The sequence below is a fragment of the Agelaius tricolor genome, unplaced genomic scaffold, assembly GCF_023055355.1.
Source record: "Agelaius tricolor isolate 1412-34295 unplaced genomic scaffold, bAgeTri1.0.p SCAF_23, whole genome shotgun sequence".
NCBI lineage: Eukaryota > Metazoa > Chordata > Aves > Passeriformes > Icteridae > Agelaius > Agelaius tricolor.
Genome location: NW_027269283.1, coordinates 5,843,043 through 5,861,488, shown reverse-complemented (window position 1 = coordinate 5,861,488; position 18,446 = coordinate 5,843,043). Strand labels below are relative to the sequence as shown.

The following is an 18,446-nucleotide window of genomic DNA, read 5'->3' as shown; positions in this document are numbered from 1 at the left end:
GGGAGCTGGCCACATGGTGCCCACAGACCGGCCGCTTGCTGCCTTCACCATGTTCTGCCGCTTCATTAAGAACCAGCCTTACTAAGAGCTGCAGAGGTGGCGCCCGGCGCTCCAGCTGCTCCCACCACCCCACCCGCCCTCACCACCGGCACCTTGCACAGCCCGGCCTCGCTGCTGCTCGGCTACACCACGGACCTGTCATGCCTGCAACCTTCCCCCCGGCTGGACAGGGTGAGGGGCACGGTCTGGGGGTCTCTGTCCTTGTGGGAGAGGCTTTGTGCACCTGCTGCAGCCACACCTCCTCCCTTGTGGCTTCCTGTCTTGCCTCCTCCCTGTCTGCGGTGGCAGCTGCTTCCCTCCCAGGCAGGGAGCAGTCCCCAGCACTTCCCCTCGGCCCCACATGCACACGGCCTGGGCAGGCTATGAGGAGCAGCAGCAGGGGGCGGCTGGGTCCTACTCACCTCTACCTTGGCTCCCACCACCTCTGCTCCCACTGAAGGAGACTTACCACCACTACCACAACAATCCTGTTGCCAGGGCACGCAGTGCTTCAGGAACTCGCAATAAACTCTGACCAGGGCGGTTCTGCTCCTCCTGACACCTTTGTGCCAGCCCTTGCTTCACTTTCCTCTGCTCTCTGAGGAGCACCAGTGAGTGCCAATGCCCTTTGCCAGGGAACCCTGGGCTCTGTGAGCTATGCCCTTTCTGCAGGGGTCCTTGCATCCTGGAAACGAGTGACCCACCTAAATGGCAGCAGCGCAGTCACACTGAGCCCTCTGGCACTGCACTAAGCTGCGTTTGCTCCCAAGGACCCAAGCTGGGCATCAGCTGCCACCTTTCCATCTCCCCACTATGTACCCCAGCATGGACATGTCCTCCAAGCAATGAGGCCATGTGGTTGGAGTCAGGTGGTTTATTAGTGTAATGAACAGGCTGCAGCAGGGATTCCCAGAGCACCCTCTCCACCTTGCTGCGCCCCACCAGGGCCTGGACGCCCTGACAATGTGCTGGTGGTACCAGGGAAGCTGCTTCCTACCTACAGTCTACGGGTCCAGCCCGGGATCTGCCCTTGGTCCAAGGAGGAGAGCTAGAGCGAGCTGGGATCCAGGCTGGGCTCTGCAGGCTGGGAGCTGGAGTAGGCAGCGGCGGTCGGCACCGGGCGGTATTTCTCAATCACCTCCCGCAGCCCCTTGGAGAAGTGGAGATCAGCTCCCACTGTGAGGAATCCCTGCAGAGGGAAGAGGGTCAGTGCAAGGCTGGAGGTAACAGTGCCCTTCCTAGCACGACATGGAGGCACAGGCTGTGTCCATCTCACCACATACCGCGTGATTGGTGACCACCTCCCTGGTGAAGTCCATGCCTTCAGGCAGTGGGATCTGCACCCCCTTCTTTGTCCTCTCTGCAGAGAGGGAGAGCTGGGATGAGGCTGAGCTCTGCTATGCCCCTGCCTACACTCCCAGTTGTGTGGGAGCAGTGATGCCTACCATTAATGATGGGCATGATGGTCAGCTGCAGCAAGGTCTTCAGTGGGGCCTGCAGTGAGAACAGCTGCGGGAGAAGAGCTGGGGTCAGTGTAGTGGCAGAGCTGCCAGCCAGGGCAGGGAGGGCTGTAAGGGGGGATCCTGAATGGACAGCCTCTCCCCAGCCCACCCCAACTGTGGCTGGGTGTAAGGGTTCCCAGGCCATCAGCATGCTCTCACCGCAAGTGACTCCAGCGCTGACTGCTTGGAATAGATGCGAAACCTGCACAGAAGGAGGCAGTTGTGAGTAGGGTGTGGAGGGGACCCTCCCATGCCCCATGGGACCCCAGCCATACCGTCGTAGGTCCAGCTGCACACGCAGCGCCTTCCCTTGCAGAAACACCTTGGCACTCAGCTTGGTTTCCTGGGGAGGGAGAGGGCTGACTCACGGCAAGCAGAGGACAGTAGGCCAGCTCATGCCACAGGTCCAGTGTCCCTCTGCTTGGTGACACCAGTGCCTTACAACACAGGATGAGGGACACTGCTCCCATATACACTGGGGTGACTGCACAAGGAGCCCCAGCCCCCCTCTCACCATGGCCATGCTGGAGAGCTGGACAGGTGGGCGGTCCGGGGGCACCAGTGAGATGTTCAGGAAAGCAGAGACAGAAACTGAGGTCCCTGAGGGTTTGATGGTGCAGCGTGGGGGAGCAGAGACCTGCAGCACCAGCCGCAGCGGAGCATCCACAGAAGGGCTCTGGGGAAGGCACGTGAGTTGGAGGCTAGGCACAAAGCAGGCTCTGTCCTAGGGCTCTGCCATCCCTTCCATCCTGTTTGGGGGCTCCTTACCAGCATGAAGATGGTCCCAAAGAATGTGGCTCTCAGCAAAACCTCCAGGTCCTTGGGCACCTGTGGAGAGCACAAACTACTGGAGGGGGAGCAAGCCACTGCTGCAGGTCCCAGCAAAGCTGCTCCCTGGATGGCCCCTCCTTTGCTCCGTAACACAGCCCACCCCTCCCTCTTGCCTGCACACAGTTTGAGCGTCTGGTGCTCCTTACCTTCTCCCCCTGGAGCTCTATGGTCAGTACTCCTGCCTGGAAGTACGAGTGCATGGCTGAGTCGAAGAAGTACTCAGAGAAGGCAACATAAACCATGCGCTCAGTCTCCTTGATCACCGGCTCCACTGCATGGTTCTCCAGCTCCTGGTCCTCTCTCACCCGGGGGAAGAACATGCCCTGGACCAAGAGCAGGAGAGGTTCCCACAGCCACGGGGCAACCCTTACCTGCTCCATGGAGCCCAATGTGCCTGCTGGCACAGCCTTCTCCACAGAAATGGGGAAGGACCAGCAAGGCAGGACCCAGCATTCACCTTGAAGTCGAGCTCAAGGGTGTCAGTGGTGATGGATGGATCCCGTAGGAGGGAGTAGTCAATCCCGATATGCTCATCCACGTAGTTTCTCACTGCCAGGGAAGATGTGCAGGTGTGACTTAGCCTGGAGCTGCCTGGCAGCTTGATGTCTAGCCCTGTCTGCCTGACAGTGAATGGGATTCCAGCCCTTTCCCAGGGCAACACACACCAGGCACTGTGTCCAGCAAAGAGTTCAGCAGCACCAGGCTGGCATGCTCCAGGGATGGGCAGATCTGCAAGGCAAGGAGCCAGGCTGAAGGGAATCACTCCCAGGACTGGATGAGGAGCTGCAGAGGCAGGACAAGGCCCAGCAGACAGGTGGGATACAACTCTGCCCTCTCCCACACATGAAGGATCGAGCCCTAACATCCCACAGCCCCTCCCTGTGCTCAGCTGTACCTGCTGGCTGAGGAGGAAACGCATCCCTGTGACGATGAAGGTGCTCAGGAACTCATAGACCTTCCTGGAAAACACAAGACTGGTTCTACACTGCTGGTTCTCCCTGTGGCTCTGTGCCCATTCCAGCACACAGCTGGGCTGAGGAAGCACTGAAGGTGTGGGAAGGGGGTCAGGGAGCCAGGCACACACAGAGGGGTCAGGTGTTACCTGAGTGTGCCAGAAAAGCCAGCGTGCATTCTCGCTATGGAGGCATTGCAGGTCATATTGGAGATCTTGAGGCGCCCAGCCTCATCCTTGGCCAACTGCAGCACTGTGTAAATGTGGACACCATCCGCAGAGGCATTGATGGACCCAATGTCATAGCTAGAAGCGGGAAAGCAGATGAGAGGAGCACACAGCTCCTGCCAGCTGCAGGACAGCAAGGCACCTGTGGCACCCAGCAAGTACAGCTATGGGGTGGGCTAGCACCCAGAGCAGGAGGAAGGGGAGGCAGCTCACAAGAACCAGTAGAGCAGCTGCCTGCGGAAGCGTAGGCTAATGGAAGCATTGCTGATGTTGAAGACGAGGTGCTGCTGGGGCTGGAAGTTCAGGTCTGAAAAGGCCAGCTGCAGGTCTGTGACCTTGACCCTGCAGGGAGGGGACAGGAGTGGTTATACAGACAGATGGACATAGGAAGCCGTGGGCAGCAGGCAGCACTCACTGGCTGATGTTGTACTGGAACTGGCCCTCACTCCCATGCAGGTCTGACACCGTGATGTTCTGCAGCTCCTGCTCCACAAAGCGCAGCCCCTCCTGCTTCACTGCAGGGAAAAACGAGGCTGGGCTGGGACATGCCCTCCTGGCAGCATCGCCCCTCACAGCCCCCACTGCTCCCCGGCCACCCCATGGTGGAGCAGTGCAGGCAGAGCCCTACACAAGCACAGACCCCAGGAGGGTGCCCAATGTCCCTCTTTCCCAGACTGAGAGATCCTGGCCGGCGCCTTACCCAGGTCCAGCCCCTTGGAAGTAATCCGGATCTTACAGCCAGGAGCGCTGTGTGAAGCTGTGACCAGCGAGGGCAGAAGGAGAAGAAGGAGGCAGCCGCTGGCAGCCATCTCGCACCTGGAGGCAGAGAGCAGGGTCAGCACGGACTGGCCTGGGGACATACATGGGTGTCAGCACAGACAGGCCCAGAGGACACACTGGAAGGGAAGCAGCTGCTGTCCAACCTGCCCAGGGCAGGGGATAGCTCCAAGGAGCACCCCACGGCTCCAATGTTCTCCCTGAAGCCCCCCAGTGCTGCCCAGGTCGCCTTTGCCCGAAACCCCTGGACCAGCAGCCCATGAGGGGCACGGCTCCCACCCCAGGGTGCTGTGCACAAGCCCCCGCACCGGCCCTGTGGAGCCCGAGGGTCCCCCATCGGGGAACACCCACTCCAGCACTCCCCCACCCTGAACACACCCGCTCCCCAAACCGCAGGGCCAGGCGCCAGCCCCGTGCGTGCTGCTGCAGCGGGGAGCCCCAGCAGCTCGCAGAGGAGCGAGCCCTCGCCCGTGGGGCCGTCCCACAACCCTCACAGCCCCCCCGAGATGTGCCGCCTGCCCCTAGGCTGGTTTGAGACGGGAGCTGGAGCCTGTCCATCCCGCAGCAACAGGCAGAGCTCCGTGCGAGCCTGCGGGATGGGACGCGGCTCCCGCACAGTTTCCGCCAGTTCTCTGAAGGAGAGGATGGGGACCCCCTCCCCGAGGCTGTGCGATGGGACGGGGCACCCCCCACAGCGTTTTCCTCCAATTCTATGAAGGGAGAGGATGCGAGATCCCCTTCCCTGGGGCCCGGAGCCACCGTCCTGCCCAGCGGCTGGGGACTCCCCCACACAATGCCGGCTCAGTTCGGGTACTTACAGCGAGGCTTGTCCTCGGCTCCCGGCGTGGGGAAGCTGAATCACGTGAAGGCAGGAGGGAGGGAGAACACCACCAGCTCCAAGACTTTCTTTTGAGCTGGCTGAGGTTTCCCTGCCTTTATATAGCCCCCAACTGCCACTCCTTGTGGGTTCACAGCTGGGAGGAGACAGCGGGACGGGCGGACGGACGGGGAGGATGCAGGTCTGTGTCCCGCCGAGCCCGGCTGGCTGCCAGCATCGGCACAGACAGCGGCTCGCCTGGCCACCTCCAGGCTGGACACGAAGCCTTCCTCCTCCCGAAAACACCGCTCCCCGCGTCCTGCACACGCAGCCACAGCCATGGATCTCTCCAGCACCCCCGTGCAAACGGCAATGTCCGGGAGGGCCTGGGCTGCTGGGGACTCCCAGTCTGTGTTATGAAGCTTCTGCCAGTGCTCAGCTATCCTAGCTTCAGCGCAGACCCAGGCCGGGGGTGCTGCTGGGGGCTGGTTTATGGCCATCTGTAACATGAACCTGAGCAGAGAAGCTGCGGAGCCTCAGGACTGCCCCGACCCCAAGGCAGGCAGCACTGGCTCTGCGGGATGCGCCTCTGGACAGCCTTGCCCCGTGTGTTAGCGGCAGCTGGGCTGGCTCCGGGGTCGCAGCACCGAAATAGGCACTGCCAGAGTGTCCCCATGAGCGCCCACGGAAAGACGGGCAGCTCCTCAGCCCGGGGCTCCCTCCCGAAAATCCTGCCTGGCCGAGCCATGCCGAGAGTCTGCCCCTGCTCTCTCCACCCCCTCGGCCACTTGAGCTGCCTCGCTCCAAGGCTGGAGTTTCACTGTCCCTTCACAGAGTCCCCTCTGCCCTCAGGGGTCGGTCTGAGCCGCCCTTTGTGCCTTGGGGGGTTATCGGTGCTCTGGGCAGCGGAGCCGGGCTGCTGGAAGCCCAAAATGGGAGCCTCAGTGCTTACACAGCACTTACACACCCCAGAACTGCTGCGCCAGCGTTAACTCATTAAACTGACCCCGGTGCTCCCGGAGCAGAGGGCAGGACTCCGGGAGATGGGAAACCCCTTGGAAAGCTGGGCAGCGGGGATATCCCAGGAGAAAAGGGCAGGAGAGGCCTCGCAGTTTCCCCATCCCGTCTTCCCCGGGGGCCGTGGGCCAGCACCGGCCATCGGCTGCCCAGGGAGCTGCGGCCGAGGCAGGACGGGTGCTCTGCTAGGTGGATGTGGCAGAAGCTCCGCCGGCTGCGAGAGGTTCTGCGGCCCCCAGGGAGCCCCCAGTAACAGCCGTGTCCTCCTTCCACGTCCCGTGCCATCCTCCAGCATATGCTGTGGAGCAGCAGCCGCAGGACAAGGGAGCGACCCCAGCGACCTGTGGTCCCTCACTGCCAGCGCCCGCCGGCTGCCACCGGGACCCGGGGAACGGCCGCGGCAATAGTGTGGGGAGGACGTGTCAGTGCTACGCCCGAGGGACCGCCGGGACAGGCAGCGGCTGCCAGGGCCAGCCCGGGCTGAAGCGCAGCGGGAGTAACCGCTGTGCCCGGCGGGCGGCGGAAGCCCCACGCCCCCACATCAATGCAGCCCCCCCCGGCCCGGCCGCCACCCCGCCCCGGCGCCGCCGCTCTTCAAAGGCCCTTTGGTGGCGACCGCTGCGGCCGCGCCCTGTCAGTGCCGGGAACCGCCCGCGGCGGGCGGGAGGGCGGGGCCGATCCGCACGGAGCGGCTCCACGACAGCGCAGGCAGGACCGGGACCGCTCCGCACCCACCGCGGGGCGGCGCCCGCCACAAAGATGGCACCGGCTGGGCGGGGTGACCGCGCAACCTTTGCGCATGCTCCACGTAATTCCCCCAAGCGCGGGCTCTGCTTCGCGCATGCGCTCCACACCCGCGGCCCCGGCGCAAGATGGCGGCGGCGGGGCGGGCGAGGCGGAGGTGGGGCGGCGGCGGTGGCGGACGCAGCGGTGCCCGGTGCCTGCAGCCCCTGGCCTCACGCCCAGGTAAGCGGCACAACCGCGTGGCCGCGGCCCGCCGTGCAGGAGGAGGCGGCGGGGACCGGCGGCGGCGCGCGGGCGGCGGAGGGGAGGCGGCGCAGGCCCGCGGCCGCCATCTTAGAGCGCGGCTGCTATTGCCGCCGCGCTCCCGCCGCCGCGCCCCCGCCGCGCCTGCGCGTCGCGCGGCCCCTCCCCGCGGCGCCGTAACGGGCTCCTGTCTCCGCAGCCGCCCCCGCGGGCCAGGCGCGGGACGCCCCGCTATGAGGATGCGGCCCCGGCGCGCCAGCGGCGAGCACGGAGCGACGGCCACGCGTCCCGCCAGGCAGCCCGCCACCGTAAGTACCCGCCCGGCCGGCCGCCGCCCCGCTTAGGCCGCGCCCCCGGACCGCTCCCGGCCAGACTGCAGAGTTGTCGCCGCCGCCGCCTCCTCTCCGCACTCGCTGGGCGCCCGTGGCCGCCCGCCGGCCCCGGCCCGCCGCGCCGAGGAGCTCCGTGCCGTCTTCGCCGCCGGCAGGGCAGCCCCAGGAGGTTCCCGGCCGCTTCCCTGCGCAGACACGGTGCCCCGGTGCCCAGTGCCCGTGGTGCCCCGGGAGCGCTGCGCTGCTCAGCTCCGGGCCCGCCGGCCGGCGCTCGAAAAGGGGATGGGTGCCGATGGAGGAGGCGATGGCCTGGCTCCCAGCCTCCTGGAGCAGCCGTGGTTCTGGGATGGGGGAGAGCCGCGGGGTTGTCCCGGGGGGCTGTCGCTGATCTCCTTTGTCTGCATTTGCTGTTGTCTTGTACAAAATTCTATCTCGGTGAAATGGAAACAAATACCGGTCCTGTTTGCTGTACTTCTTTACTCTGTGTCTCCTTACCCCTCGCTGTGGTCTCTGGTTGTGCTGCTGCTGCTCTAGGTTGTAAGCTCTCTGGGCAGGGACAGCGTTGTACCGTGTTTGTGAAGCACTGTATGCATTGCCATGGTGTATAAAAACATACCGTAATCACCATAAAATGCTTCCTCTGGATCCCTGTCACTGTCTAAGTCCCAGTGTAGTTACATAAAAGTAGAGTGGCTTCTGCCAGGATTCCTGTTAGTTTGGCTGTTTCCTTTTCCCAGACCTTAAGGGTACTTGGATTTAATACTTGTTAACACTTGATCAAGTGATAAAACTTCTTGGCTACTTCTACCATTCCAGTTTATCCATAAATGGGAGGAGGCAGAGCCAGTCACCCTATTTGACAGCTCTTTTGAGCGATGGGTGGTGAAAAACACTGGCCGGTCACTGGAGCTGGCATGTGCCATCCAAGCTGGCCAGGGCTCTGTGCCCAGTGCTGTCTTTGAATCCTGACAATCATGACTTTGGGAGCTCTGGTCCCCCCAGTTCACTCCAGGGTGTGCGTGCTCTGTGTAACATGCAGGACACAGCAGCAGTTGCATGTGCAAGTGTAGCTTTAATTTGAGGAGGAGGGACTAAACATCTCTCAGAGCTTCCCTGTGCTCCTGCCTCGCAGCCCTGCCGTCTCCAGGGTCCCTGTACCCACAGGCTGACACAAGCCTGAGCTGTGCCCCTGGCCTAGCTCACCTTGGCACCTTTGTGAAGTGGCTGTAAGGACACAGTGGGGTTGGAGTTCAGGAGGGAGTGTGAGATTGCACAACGCTCACTGCTGAGGCCATTAAAGGTCCCCTCTTGTGTCCTGTGCTCTGCAGCAGGCACGGGGCATTACCTGCTTGCTCTGGGGCAGAGACCCAAACTCCAGGTGTCCACAGTGTCCCACACCTTCCTTTGTGTACCCTGCCTGGAAGGATGGAAACATCTTCCAAGGGGCTGAAGGACTCAAGTTCCTCAGTGCTGATCTCAGCCAATGCTGTGGGCAGCAGAGCTACTGGCCACTCGCTCTTGATCACTGTTTGTTCCTGCTTCTGTTCTGCTGAAATAGCCACTGGCCTTTATGCACAGGAAGGGCAGCAAAGGCTTCAAATCCCAGTGACAGCCCTAAAAAAATCCAGAGTTTTTATTGGAGAGCTCCTGTATGTGGCTCCTGCTGCCGGGTAGTGTGCTGCTCAGGTGAGGAGCACACTATGCACAGCATTGTGCTGCTGCTGCCCTGACTCTGCTGGTGTGTGCTGTGGGGTGTCTCCAAAGCCTGAAGAGAGTTAAGTGTCTGAGGTAGCTGGGAATTATGTAAAATGCCTTGTTTCCCCCCAGTTCATTGCCAATGCGTTTCGGGCTGCCAGAGAAGAGCAATCTGTGGCGCTGTTTCAGAAACTTCCCCAGGGGAAGAGTGGTGACTAAGAGAGGAAAAGCCTGGCTGTTTCTCTCCAGCTGGCAACATTAAATTATGATTAAGAGGAGCTTTATTGTTCCAACAGACCTTCTTTTGCATAACTGTTGTTATGCAGATGAAAAAGCAGCAAGGGCCAAAACAGCTGGCTGAGGCCCTGCTTGTGGGACTAGGACTAGCACTAGGACGTGTCAGCCTGGGACATGCAGAGGGTAATAATTCGGGAGCTCCTGAGTCCCAGCCTGTGGTTTTCTGAACCACAGAAGTTGTTAGTCAACCTCCAGGGCTATTTTATATAGCAGATTTTTTTTTTTTTTAATGAAAGCCTTTTGTTGAAATGATGTGCAGTTATGTGTGTGTGAGTTGATTCAAACTGTCTCTGAGGATAACAGATCAGACCTGGCCAGTGGTATTGGTGTGGCAGAAGGTGGCACATAATCACAGAGGAGCTTATGTTAATTTTTACAATCTGATGCTTCACTCTTTGGAGAGATCTAGCTGAAAAGGGAGTATTTTGAATGCTGCCCTGAAGAACACCCTGGCTAACCCCATTTAACACTGAGCATTCCTCATAGCTTGTTGTATCCAGGATAACAGGTGTTTTTCAGGGCTGAGGTGCAGTTTGCGTATACTGGTTCAATCCCTGTTTTATTATCAGAATGAACTTTTATTGCTACACCTGAGTGTGCCAAGCAGATCTGGGACCTTTCCTGCTGTAACACTGGATATTACTCTGTTTTTTCCAGTGTGGTTGCTGAGAAATGGCCAATGAGAATCACAGAAGCCCTGCGGAGGAAGCGTCTCTCATGAGTCACTCACCTGGCACCTCCAACCAGAACCAGCCCAGCTCCCCCAAACCCATGCGCCTGGTACAGGACCTGCCAGGTACCAACTCTGCCTTCAGGAATTCTGCAGGGCCCTGGCAGTGGGGAGAGGGGTGAAACAAGGCTGCCAAGGGAGGCCAGGAATGATGTGTGTTTCAGAGTGTGCTGTGACAGTGCTGGGCACTGCAGGGCAGGTCTGTCGTGCAGGATGCTCCTCTCCTGACTCTCACTGTCCTCTCAGATGAGCTGGTGCAGGCTGGCTGGGAGAAGTGCTGGAGCAAGCGGGAGAACCGCCCGTACTACTTCAACCGCTTCACCAACCAGTCTCTGTGGGAAATGCCTGTGCTGGGACAGCACGATGTCATAGTAAGTGCTCACTCACCGTGGGAGTGCTGTGCCAGGACTGGGGTCTTCATGGTCTGTGGGCCTCAGATTACAGGTGTGTGAGGTCTTGTGTGCCTTCAGAACTCCTTGCTCGGTCCGTTGTCTGGCATGATTCTGGGGAAGTGTTCCTCTGTCAGGTGTTACTGTTCCAGGAGTCATGCACCGCTCAAAGAACAGTCAGCGTGGGGGATTTGTGATGAGTTTTTCTCATTAAAGTATTTTAAAAAAGCATATAGACATCTAGAAGAGAATCTTTCAGCTTTGTGCAGGTGTGACTAGTGGTGTCCCTAGTTTTCCATCCACGTGGGAGCTGGGAGCAGTGCAATGGGACACTGCAGTGGCAGTGGGTGAGCTTGACGTGTGCTGTTGTTGTTTGGACTCTCATAGTCAGACCCTCTGGGACTGAATGCGGCTCCTATGCCACTGGAAGGTGGGGTGGCGGATGCCTCTGTGGAGAGCAAGCAGAGGAAGAGGAGGTTCTCAGAAGAGGTTCCACCAAGTGGCAACAGTGTGAAGAAGCCCAAGGTGGGTGTGGTGCTCTGAAGCAAACATGTGCAGCCTGAAACCAAGGGGGTCTGGAGAGCTCATGGGCGTCTCCTGTGTGGTGTGCTGGTGTGGACTGTTTGATTCACTGGCCTGCTTCTCCTTTACCTGTCTCTCTGGTGCAGTAATTCATCTCTCACACACACAGGTGGATGTCCCAGGGAACCCAGCTGCTCAGCCAGTCCCCAGCTCTCCCAGTATTCCAGGAACCTCTGTTTTGAAGGCATGGTGTGTTTCACCTGAAGACAAACAGCAGGCAGCTCTTCTACGACCAACTGAGTGAGTTGTGTCCATTTGTCTTCTGTTCCTTTCTCAGTAAAGTGTTTGAGACACACAGGTTTCAAGAAACCTGAGGGATAAATCACTGCCAGGGGTCTTGATAGTTTGGTTTCCTGGCTGGTGAAATAGCCCAAGGAAGCATCTTTAAAAGAATTATTTGATAATTAGCCAGTGATCTGGTTATCCTGATGACATTTGCTTCTGCCACAGAGTATACTGGGACCTGGATATTCAGACAAATGCTGTGATTAAGCAGAGGGCACCATCAGAAGTGCTTTCTCCACACCCCGAGGTGGAGCTGCTCCGGTCCCAGCTCATTCTCAAGCTGCGGCAGCATTACCGTGAGCTCTGCCAGCAGCGGGAAGGTGAGTTTCTGTTGGGTTCCGTTGATTTCCATCTCAGTTCTAGTGTTCTGATGATCTGACTTTGTTTTATGCCTGTCTAGTCCCTGTGTTCTCTTTTTGTGATGGTTATACTCTGTGGCATTGTTGGTTAATTGATTAGGCAGAACTTCGTGTGATGATCCTTATCAGAGCTACTGGGCATTTCTGTATGGTATTGATTAGACCCTTCTGTGCATCTCCAGGGATTGACCCCCCAAGGGAGTCATTTAATCGCTGGATGTTGGAGAGAAAAGTGGTTGATAAAGGGACAGATCCTCTTCTACCGAGTGACTGCGAGCCAGTAGTGTCTCCTTCCATGTTCAGAGAGATCATGAATGACATTCCCATCAGGTACTGTTCACAGACAGAGCACTTTGTTGGGATGGTTCTGGGTCAGTCTGGTCTGGTGATTTAGCTGCCACGGTTCTGCTGTGGTGCTTCCCTTTGTTTGGATGCTGGTAAAGGAAAGCTGGAGAACTGAACCTGTCTTCCCTGCCTTTGTGAGACTCATGCATATGAATTTAACTTACCTCAGGTTATCCAGAATTAAGTTCCGAGAGGAAGCCAAGAGGCTGCTCTTCAAGTATGCTGAGGCTGCGAAACGACTGATTGAATCCAGGTGGGAGCTCTTCTCGCAGTGCTCTCACGTTCAGAAAAGACAAAAGGACTTTAGGGGCTTCTCATCCTGCCTTATCCAGCACTGGGCATAATGTTATTGAGGAAAAGCAAGGTTAGGAACATACAGAGGAAAAACAGTAGTGCTGGAGCCATCTTTTGATAATTATGTTACTGTAAAATGTCATACTGGGGAGCTGAATGTGTGTGGAGACAATGAAGTACTGGGTGTGGAATGTCTTTCGTTATCCCTGAGATAAAATCAGGAGTGCTTGGGCACTCACTGGTGTTACAGAGCAACAAGCTTAGAGTGGCATTTTGTATACAAGGTAGGGTTTTTCTGACCAGTTCTGCCACAGGAGACAGAACTGAGGAAGAGAGTTGGGGAGAACCTTGTGGGGGAAAGGAAAAGCTTGTAAACAGGGTAGTTTTCTCAGAGTTACAAGCCCCTAGCAGTAATTGAAAATTAGAGGCAGTGTCAAAATGGACCAGTGCCATGACAAATAAAGGCTTTTTGGGCCTCTCCTGTTGCAGAGAGGACAGCAGCCAGCTACACCAAGTTTTGGAGAGAATGTAGCAGTCTGCAGTCATGCAAATGTCTGGAAGGCCTTTCCAGAGAATGGAGGGGAGTGACAGGGATGGGCCTTGACAAGTGACAGTGTCCACATTCCTTACTGATAGAAAACTTTGGAGGGGTGTGGAATATCTTGCTGTGCAGCTGTGAGTTAAATTTTGCCTCTGTTTTTGCAGGAGTGCTTCCCCAGACAGTAGGAAGGTGGTGAAGTGGAATGTGGAGGACACCTTCAGCTGGCTGCGACGGGACCATTCTGCCTCCAAGGAGGACTACATGGTCAGTGTACCTCTGATGTGTGGCTGGGCACAGGGAGCTGGGGAGGGGACATGTGGGGACAGGTACAGGTCCTTCTGGAGACATTGAAGACCCCTGGAGAGCCAGTGGTGGCCGTTTAAGAGACTCTGCTTCTCTGTTTCCACAGGACCGCCTGGAGCACTTACGCAAACAGTGTGGGCCCCATGTGTCTGCTGCAGCCAAGGACTCTGTCGAAGGCATCTGCAGTAAAATTTACTACATATCCCTGGAATACGTCAAGCGCATCCGGGAGAAGCATCTTGCCATACTCAAAGAGAACAATATCTCTGGTATGCAGCCAGCTTTGAGGAGCTGTAGAGCTGCAGCACTGCAGTTAAAGGCCCCATGGTCTGGCCTGTCTCTATTCAGAGAGTGTTACCTGTTGGGAGAGCAGCTCTGTCTCCAAAAGTCAGACAATCTGTTTCAAAGTAAGAAACAGCCAGTCCAACATAGGCTTCAGCTTTCAGTCCCAGTGTCTGTGCAGTGACAGATTGTCTTCCATCAGGTCCTGTGACCAGCTGTACCATCAGATACTACAAATACGTGATTTGCCAGGATGAAGTAGCTTGTTAGGAGCAGGTCACACTGAGCAGGGCATTCATTCATTTCACTGGACCATGCTTTTTTGCTTTGCTGCTTCATGAATTCCTGGGGATAGCTGACACCCCCTTAGTAATGCTGAGTGTTTTCCCTTTATTCTCATTTGACACATTTCTTGTGTTTTGAGCACCCCTCTGCCTCCCAGCTTGTCACTGTGCACCCTTTCTTGGCAGAGTTTGTGTTCCTTGATCTTTCCTCTGTTCTTTCTTTCGTTCATGTCTGTATATCTCTCTCTAGTCAGCTTTTCCTTCCTCCATGGGGTCTGCTTCTTTCATTGCCACTGTCTGTAGTCCTTTTCCCTTTTGGGTGCTGGCTCTCCTTAGGCTCCCTTCAGGTCCCAATGTCTGCCTTTTGCCATTGTTTTTGATGCTTATCTTCCAACCCCATTAAGTCAGAGATTCCTTCCAGCTGATTTATGAGGTCTCCCTGAAGCTGAGGCAATGGATAACCACAAGGTGCAGGGAGATTCTTTTGCCTCCTGCATTTGGCAGCCTGTGAATTTTTATTGTGCTTTGGATGAGTTTGGGGCAAACTGAAATAAGAAACAGTAGCAACAAAAGAGGGTTTTGTTTGTTTGGAGCATGCCTCAGGACGCTGGGGTGGCTGTGTGCTGTCTGCATTAGGGAATCAGCTTTGAACTTAGGTAGCTGCCTACAAGATCTGTGAGGGACCACCATGGTGGTTTTTTGGGAGGACCACCCTATTCTTCAGCCCTTTTTGCTTTGCTGTGTCTTTTGAGGTGGACTGAAGATTGGTCCCGAATACCCTTGGCTTCTCACAGGCTGCCTTTCTGTTCGTTGTCCATAGCTGAGGTGGAAGCTCCTGAGGTCCAGGACAGGCTGGTGTACTGCTACCCCGTGAGACTGGCCATCCCCTCCCCGCCACTGCCCAGCGTGGAGATGCACATGGAGAACAATGTGGCGTGTGTGCGCTACAAGGGGGAGATGGTCAAAGTGAGCCGCAACTACTTCAGCAAGCTGGTAAGGGCTGGGCACTGCTCTGCTGCCCCTGGGGCACGGTCATCTCCTGGGCAGGGCTGGGCAGAGGCTGGCCAGCTGACCCTGCAGGGCTGTCACACACTGCCATGGCCATGAGGACAGCTGCTCTCACCTTAGCTGGGGTCAGGCTCTGCTGGGAGTATTTCCCAGGTGTTGGGTGTGTGCTCTGAATAAATGTTGTGCTGCCAGAACATTGTACTCAAACCAAGGCAACCCTTGCTGAGAGACACGTGCTGCTGTGGTGGTTCATTCATTTTGTGTTAGTGACGTGCTGGTGGCTCACGCAGTGACAGCAGATGTGCTGACAACTCCCTGCAGAGCCCACCTGCTCCTCAGCCTCCCTCTCCCTGTCACAGTGTGCATGTATCACCATAGCTTGGCTGTTCCTGATGTCTTCAATGGCTGGGCTTTCTCTTCCAGTGGCTTCTTTATCGGTACAGCTGCATTGACGACTCAGGCTTTGAAAAGTTCCTGCCCAGGGTTTGGTGCCTTCTCCGTCGATATCAGGTACGGTCTCACCACAGCTGTACATCAGAAAACCTTGGCAGTACTGGGGACTTGTCTTTGCTCTGGGAAAGGGTCACAGCTTTGGGAGCCTGGAGCAACATGGGGTTTAAACTGGGTCTGTAGTCTCCTCATGTTTTGCTGAGGTAGGACTGTGGACTGGGGAGCAGTTGTGGTCTTGACATGAGAAATAGGTGTGGGTAAAGATCTTTGTGAAGGAAACCTTCAGTAGCTCTTGACTCTGAGGGCAGCTGAAGAGTCACTTGGGTACAAGAAAAAACTGATGGTTTTGTGGGGTCAGAGTTGGATAAAATCTCTAAAGAGCATTCTTGGGTACATGCAGGGACCTACACGAATTTGAGAAAGGATGAGGGGGCCCTGCATACCTAGAGGAGTGGGTGCATGGACATGTGGTCCTGGGTCTGTGGTCAGTGAGGGGAACAGCAGGAACAGCGAGTGCTGACGCGGCTCACCAGGGTTTGCTCTCCTCAGATGATGTTCGGTGTGGGGCTGTATGAAGGGACGGGTCTGCAAGGGGCACTTCCCGTGCACATCTTTGAAGCCCTCCACAAGCTCTTTGGAGTGAGTTTTGAATGCTTTGCCTCGCCCCTGAATTGCTATTTTAAACAGTACTGTTCAGCCTTCTTGGACACAGACGGGTATTTTGGATCCAGGGGGTGAGTATTGCGTTCCCTTGCTCTGCGTGGGTGTGGGTGCATGCCCGTGAGATGACTCAGGACGAGCTGATGGGAATCTTTGCCTCTTTCTCCAGCCCGTGCCTGGATTTCTTCCCTATAAGTGGTTCTTTTGAGGCAAATCCTCCGTTCTGTGAGGAGCTGATGGATGCCATGGTCTCTCACTTTGAGGTATGTCTGCTCGCAGTGAGGTTGTTTGGGATGGAGCTGTGCTGTCCATCCTCTGCTCCTCACCACTCCTGCACCCTGAGGGCATGGACAGAGGACAGTGACAGCTGGTCACTGCTCTTAAATCAGAAGCATTTCCTTTCTGTAGGACTTATTAAACACGTCATTGCTCAGATTGTTCCTTTTCTTCTTGCACTAGAAACTGCTGGAGAGCTCCAGCGAGCCGCTCTCCTTCATTGTCTTCATCCCTGAGTGGCGGGACCCCCCCACGCCAGCCCTGACGCGCATGGAGCAGAGCAAATTCAAGCGACACCAGCTCATCCTGCCAGCCTTCGATCACGAGTACCGCAGCGGGTCCCAGCATGTCTGCAAAAAGTAGGCTTTGTTCTCAGATCCTTTGGGAACACAGCTCTGAAGCTGTGTGACAGAAATATCCTCTCCCAGGCTGAAATCAGTGGGAAGCAGGGAGCAGGCAAGGACAAGCGCAGCGCATCATCACTTTGGGTGTTTAGGATGGGCAGACTGCATGGTGAATTCAACGTCTGTTTAATGACTGCTAACTTTAGCTTGTGAGAGGTGTGTGCCTGGGGCACGAGTCCAGCTGGAACAGGTCACACCTGTGGCACTGATTTGTGCCTCTGCCAGCCCTCAGGCCTGGTAGCTGCTTGTGCTGCAGCAGCTGGATGTCACTGGGAGAGCAGATGCAAGGGGCAGTCAGTGGGGGTTTGGTCTCCAGTGGGGCAGGCTGGTGTCTGCTCTGCTGCTGAGGCAACAAGTGTGAGTAGCAGCTTGTTTAAGCAACAGGTGCCAGAACACTGAATTTCTTACCTGCTGAGGACTGATGCCTCACTGTGCTGAATCCCTTCTGCAGGGACAGCAAGGTTCCAGCACATGCATGTACTGGTACGCAGCAATGGGACTCTGCAGCATCAGTTTCTTCCCTCTCAAAGCTCAGGAGCCTCTACTGTACTCAGAACTGCCCAAGGCTGCCCTGTGCCTCCCTTCTGCTCAGAATAATGAGAGAAAGGATGGGACAAATACTTGTGTATAAAGGAAGAGGAGGAGCAGGTGTGAGGGCTTTGGGCGGGAGCCAGGGGCGGTGCTGATGCCTGTGCTCTTCCCTTGCAGGGAGGAGATGTACTACAAGGCTGTGCACAACACAGCCGTCCTCTTCCTGCAGAACAGCGCCGGCTTTGCCAAGTGGGAGCCCACGCCGGAGCGGCTGCAGGAGTTCGTTGCAGCCTACAAGCATTCGGGCCGAACCCTCAGCTCCTCGTCTTCCTCCTCCTCATCCTCATCCTCCTCCTCCTCCTCCTCCACAGCGGACAAAGAGCGGGAGCTGGGCCGAGAGCAGAGCAGCAGCCGAGAGACTAATCCCAACTAAGGCAGAGGTGCGAGGCAGCAGGGGAGGTGCCGGTGGCCCCGGGGGAGGCTGGCCGGGGCAGCAGAGACTGCTGGCTGCGCAGCACGGCCTGGGACTCCTGCGCAGCAGCTCCACGGCACCCGCTCTCCTCTGCGAACTGCACGCCAGCCCCCAGGAGCCGGGAGCGTCCGGCGGCCGGTGGGAGAGGAGGCTCAGCCACGGCCCTCAGCAGGGCGAGGGAGCCCAGCGTGGCGCAGCAGGAGGAGCCGGCAGCTCCGCGACGCCGGAGCGCCGAGGGAAGGGACGGCCAGAGCTGGGACGCGCGCGTGGGCAGGCAGAAGGACGGTGGAACAGATGGAGGGACGGATGGCAAGCGCGAATGCTGGGCGCTGAGCGCCGCGGCCGGAGGGGCCCCGGCAGGAGAGGGACGGGCAGAGCCCGGGGGCTCCTGCGGCCGGGCTGGCCCCAGCACGGCTCCGTGTCCATAGTGTAAATAGTTCTGTCTGTGGCGCCCACGCTCCTCGTGGGGCTGCTCCCATCGCATCTGTGTTTCTTTCTCATGTGTGAGTCCTGTGTTCGCTGACATTGTGTCCTGGAGAGGGGAGGAGCAGAGGAGAAAAGTTTATTTGGTGTGTAAAGATGTCTTTGCAGCTGTTTTGTAGTCATTGTGGTTTTTATGCGGAGCCTCCGGGCTTTATTTAACCTCCTTGGGTTTTGTTTTGTAAGGATTAATTTAACACCGCTAACCATTTTATTACTTTTATCAAGAAGAGCAAAATCTATTTTTGATTTCTGTTTCCTAGTTCTTAGGAACATTAAAACCAGCATACAGCTCTG

General features: G+C 57.2%; 3 protein-coding genes across 4 annotated transcripts in view; 2 read left to right on the top strand and 1 right to left on the bottom strand.

The window, feature by feature from the left end:
• Positions 1–8,127, top strand: part of CTSA (cathepsin A) — a 20,513-nt gene extending 12,386 nt beyond the window's left edge. Inside the window, exons 15-16 of the mRNA XM_071446679.1 lie at positions 2–7,129; positions 7,350–8,127. Of these exons, the coding sequence (XP_071302780.1) occupies positions 2–85 (84 nt within the window). The 3' untranslated portion in view covers positions 86–7,129; positions 7,350–8,127. The remainder of the gene's footprint in view (position 1; positions 7,130–7,349) is intronic.
• Positions 899–5,165, bottom strand: PLTP (phospholipid transfer protein). Its single transcript, XM_071446680.1, has 16 exons — positions 5,148–5,165; positions 4,253–4,368; positions 3,968–4,067; positions 3,766–3,894; positions 3,475–3,630; positions 3,268–3,331; positions 3,038–3,101; positions 2,830–2,921; positions 2,519–2,695; positions 2,310–2,369; positions 2,056–2,217; positions 1,817–1,884; positions 1,701–1,743; positions 1,485–1,548; positions 1,323–1,399; positions 899–1,228 (listed from the first exon to the last, which is right to left on the bottom strand). Exons 2-16 carry the CDS (start codon positions 4,359–4,361, stop codon positions 1,088–1,090), a joined length of 1,506 nt encoding a protein of 501 aa, XP_071302781.1. The 5' UTR covers positions 4,362–4,368; positions 5,148–5,165; the 3' UTR covers positions 899–1,087.
• Positions 7,017–18,446, top strand: PCIF1 (phosphorylated CTD interacting factor 1). Of its 2 annotated transcripts, none has more exons than XM_071446677.1 (16): positions 7,017–7,129; positions 10,132–10,270; positions 10,451–10,575; positions 10,981–11,118; positions 11,285–11,415; positions 11,626–11,780; positions 12,002–12,149; positions 12,334–12,417; positions 13,164–13,263; positions 13,409–13,571; positions 14,689–14,861; positions 15,300–15,386; positions 15,876–16,060; positions 16,156–16,249; positions 16,446–16,621; positions 17,375–18,446. In XM_071446677.1, exons 2-16 carry the CDS (start codon positions 10,147–10,149, stop codon positions 17,628–17,630), a joined length of 2,139 nt encoding a protein of 712 aa, XP_071302778.1. In that variant the 5' UTR covers positions 7,017–7,129; positions 10,132–10,146; the 3' UTR covers positions 17,631–18,446. The 2 variants fall into 2 exon arrangements, with proteins under 2 accessions (XP_071302778.1, XP_071302777.1); XM_071446676.1 differs by lacking the exon at positions 7,017–7,129 and adding an exon at positions 7,344–7,458.

Bases quoted from the DNA above. Each gene is read 5' to 3' on its own strand.
- PLTP (XM_071446680.1), bottom strand. From the start codon at position 4,361: ATGGCTGCCAGCGGCTGCCTCCTTCTTCTCCTTCTGCCCTCGCTGGTC. The intron at 3,631-3,765 runs GTGAGCTGCCTC...TCCCGCTTCTAG, and splicing joins CAGCTGCTCTACTGGTTCTT to CTATGACATTGGGTCCATCA. The intron at 1,885-2,055 runs GTGAGAGGGGGG...CTCCCTCCCCAG, and splicing joins AGCTCTCCAGCATGGCCATG to GAAACCAAGCTGAGTGCCAA.
- PCIF1 (XM_071446677.1), top strand. From the start codon at position 10,147: ATGGCCAATGAGAATCACAGAAGCCCTGCGGAGGAAGCGTCTCTCATG. The intron at 13,572-14,688 runs GTATGCAGCCAG...CGTTGTCCATAG, and splicing joins CAAAGAGAACAATATCTCTG to CTGAGGTGGAAGCTCCTGAG. The intron at 14,862-15,299 runs GTAAGGGCTGGG...TTTCTCTTCCAG, and splicing joins GCAACTACTTCAGCAAGCTG to TGGCTTCTTTATCGGTACAG.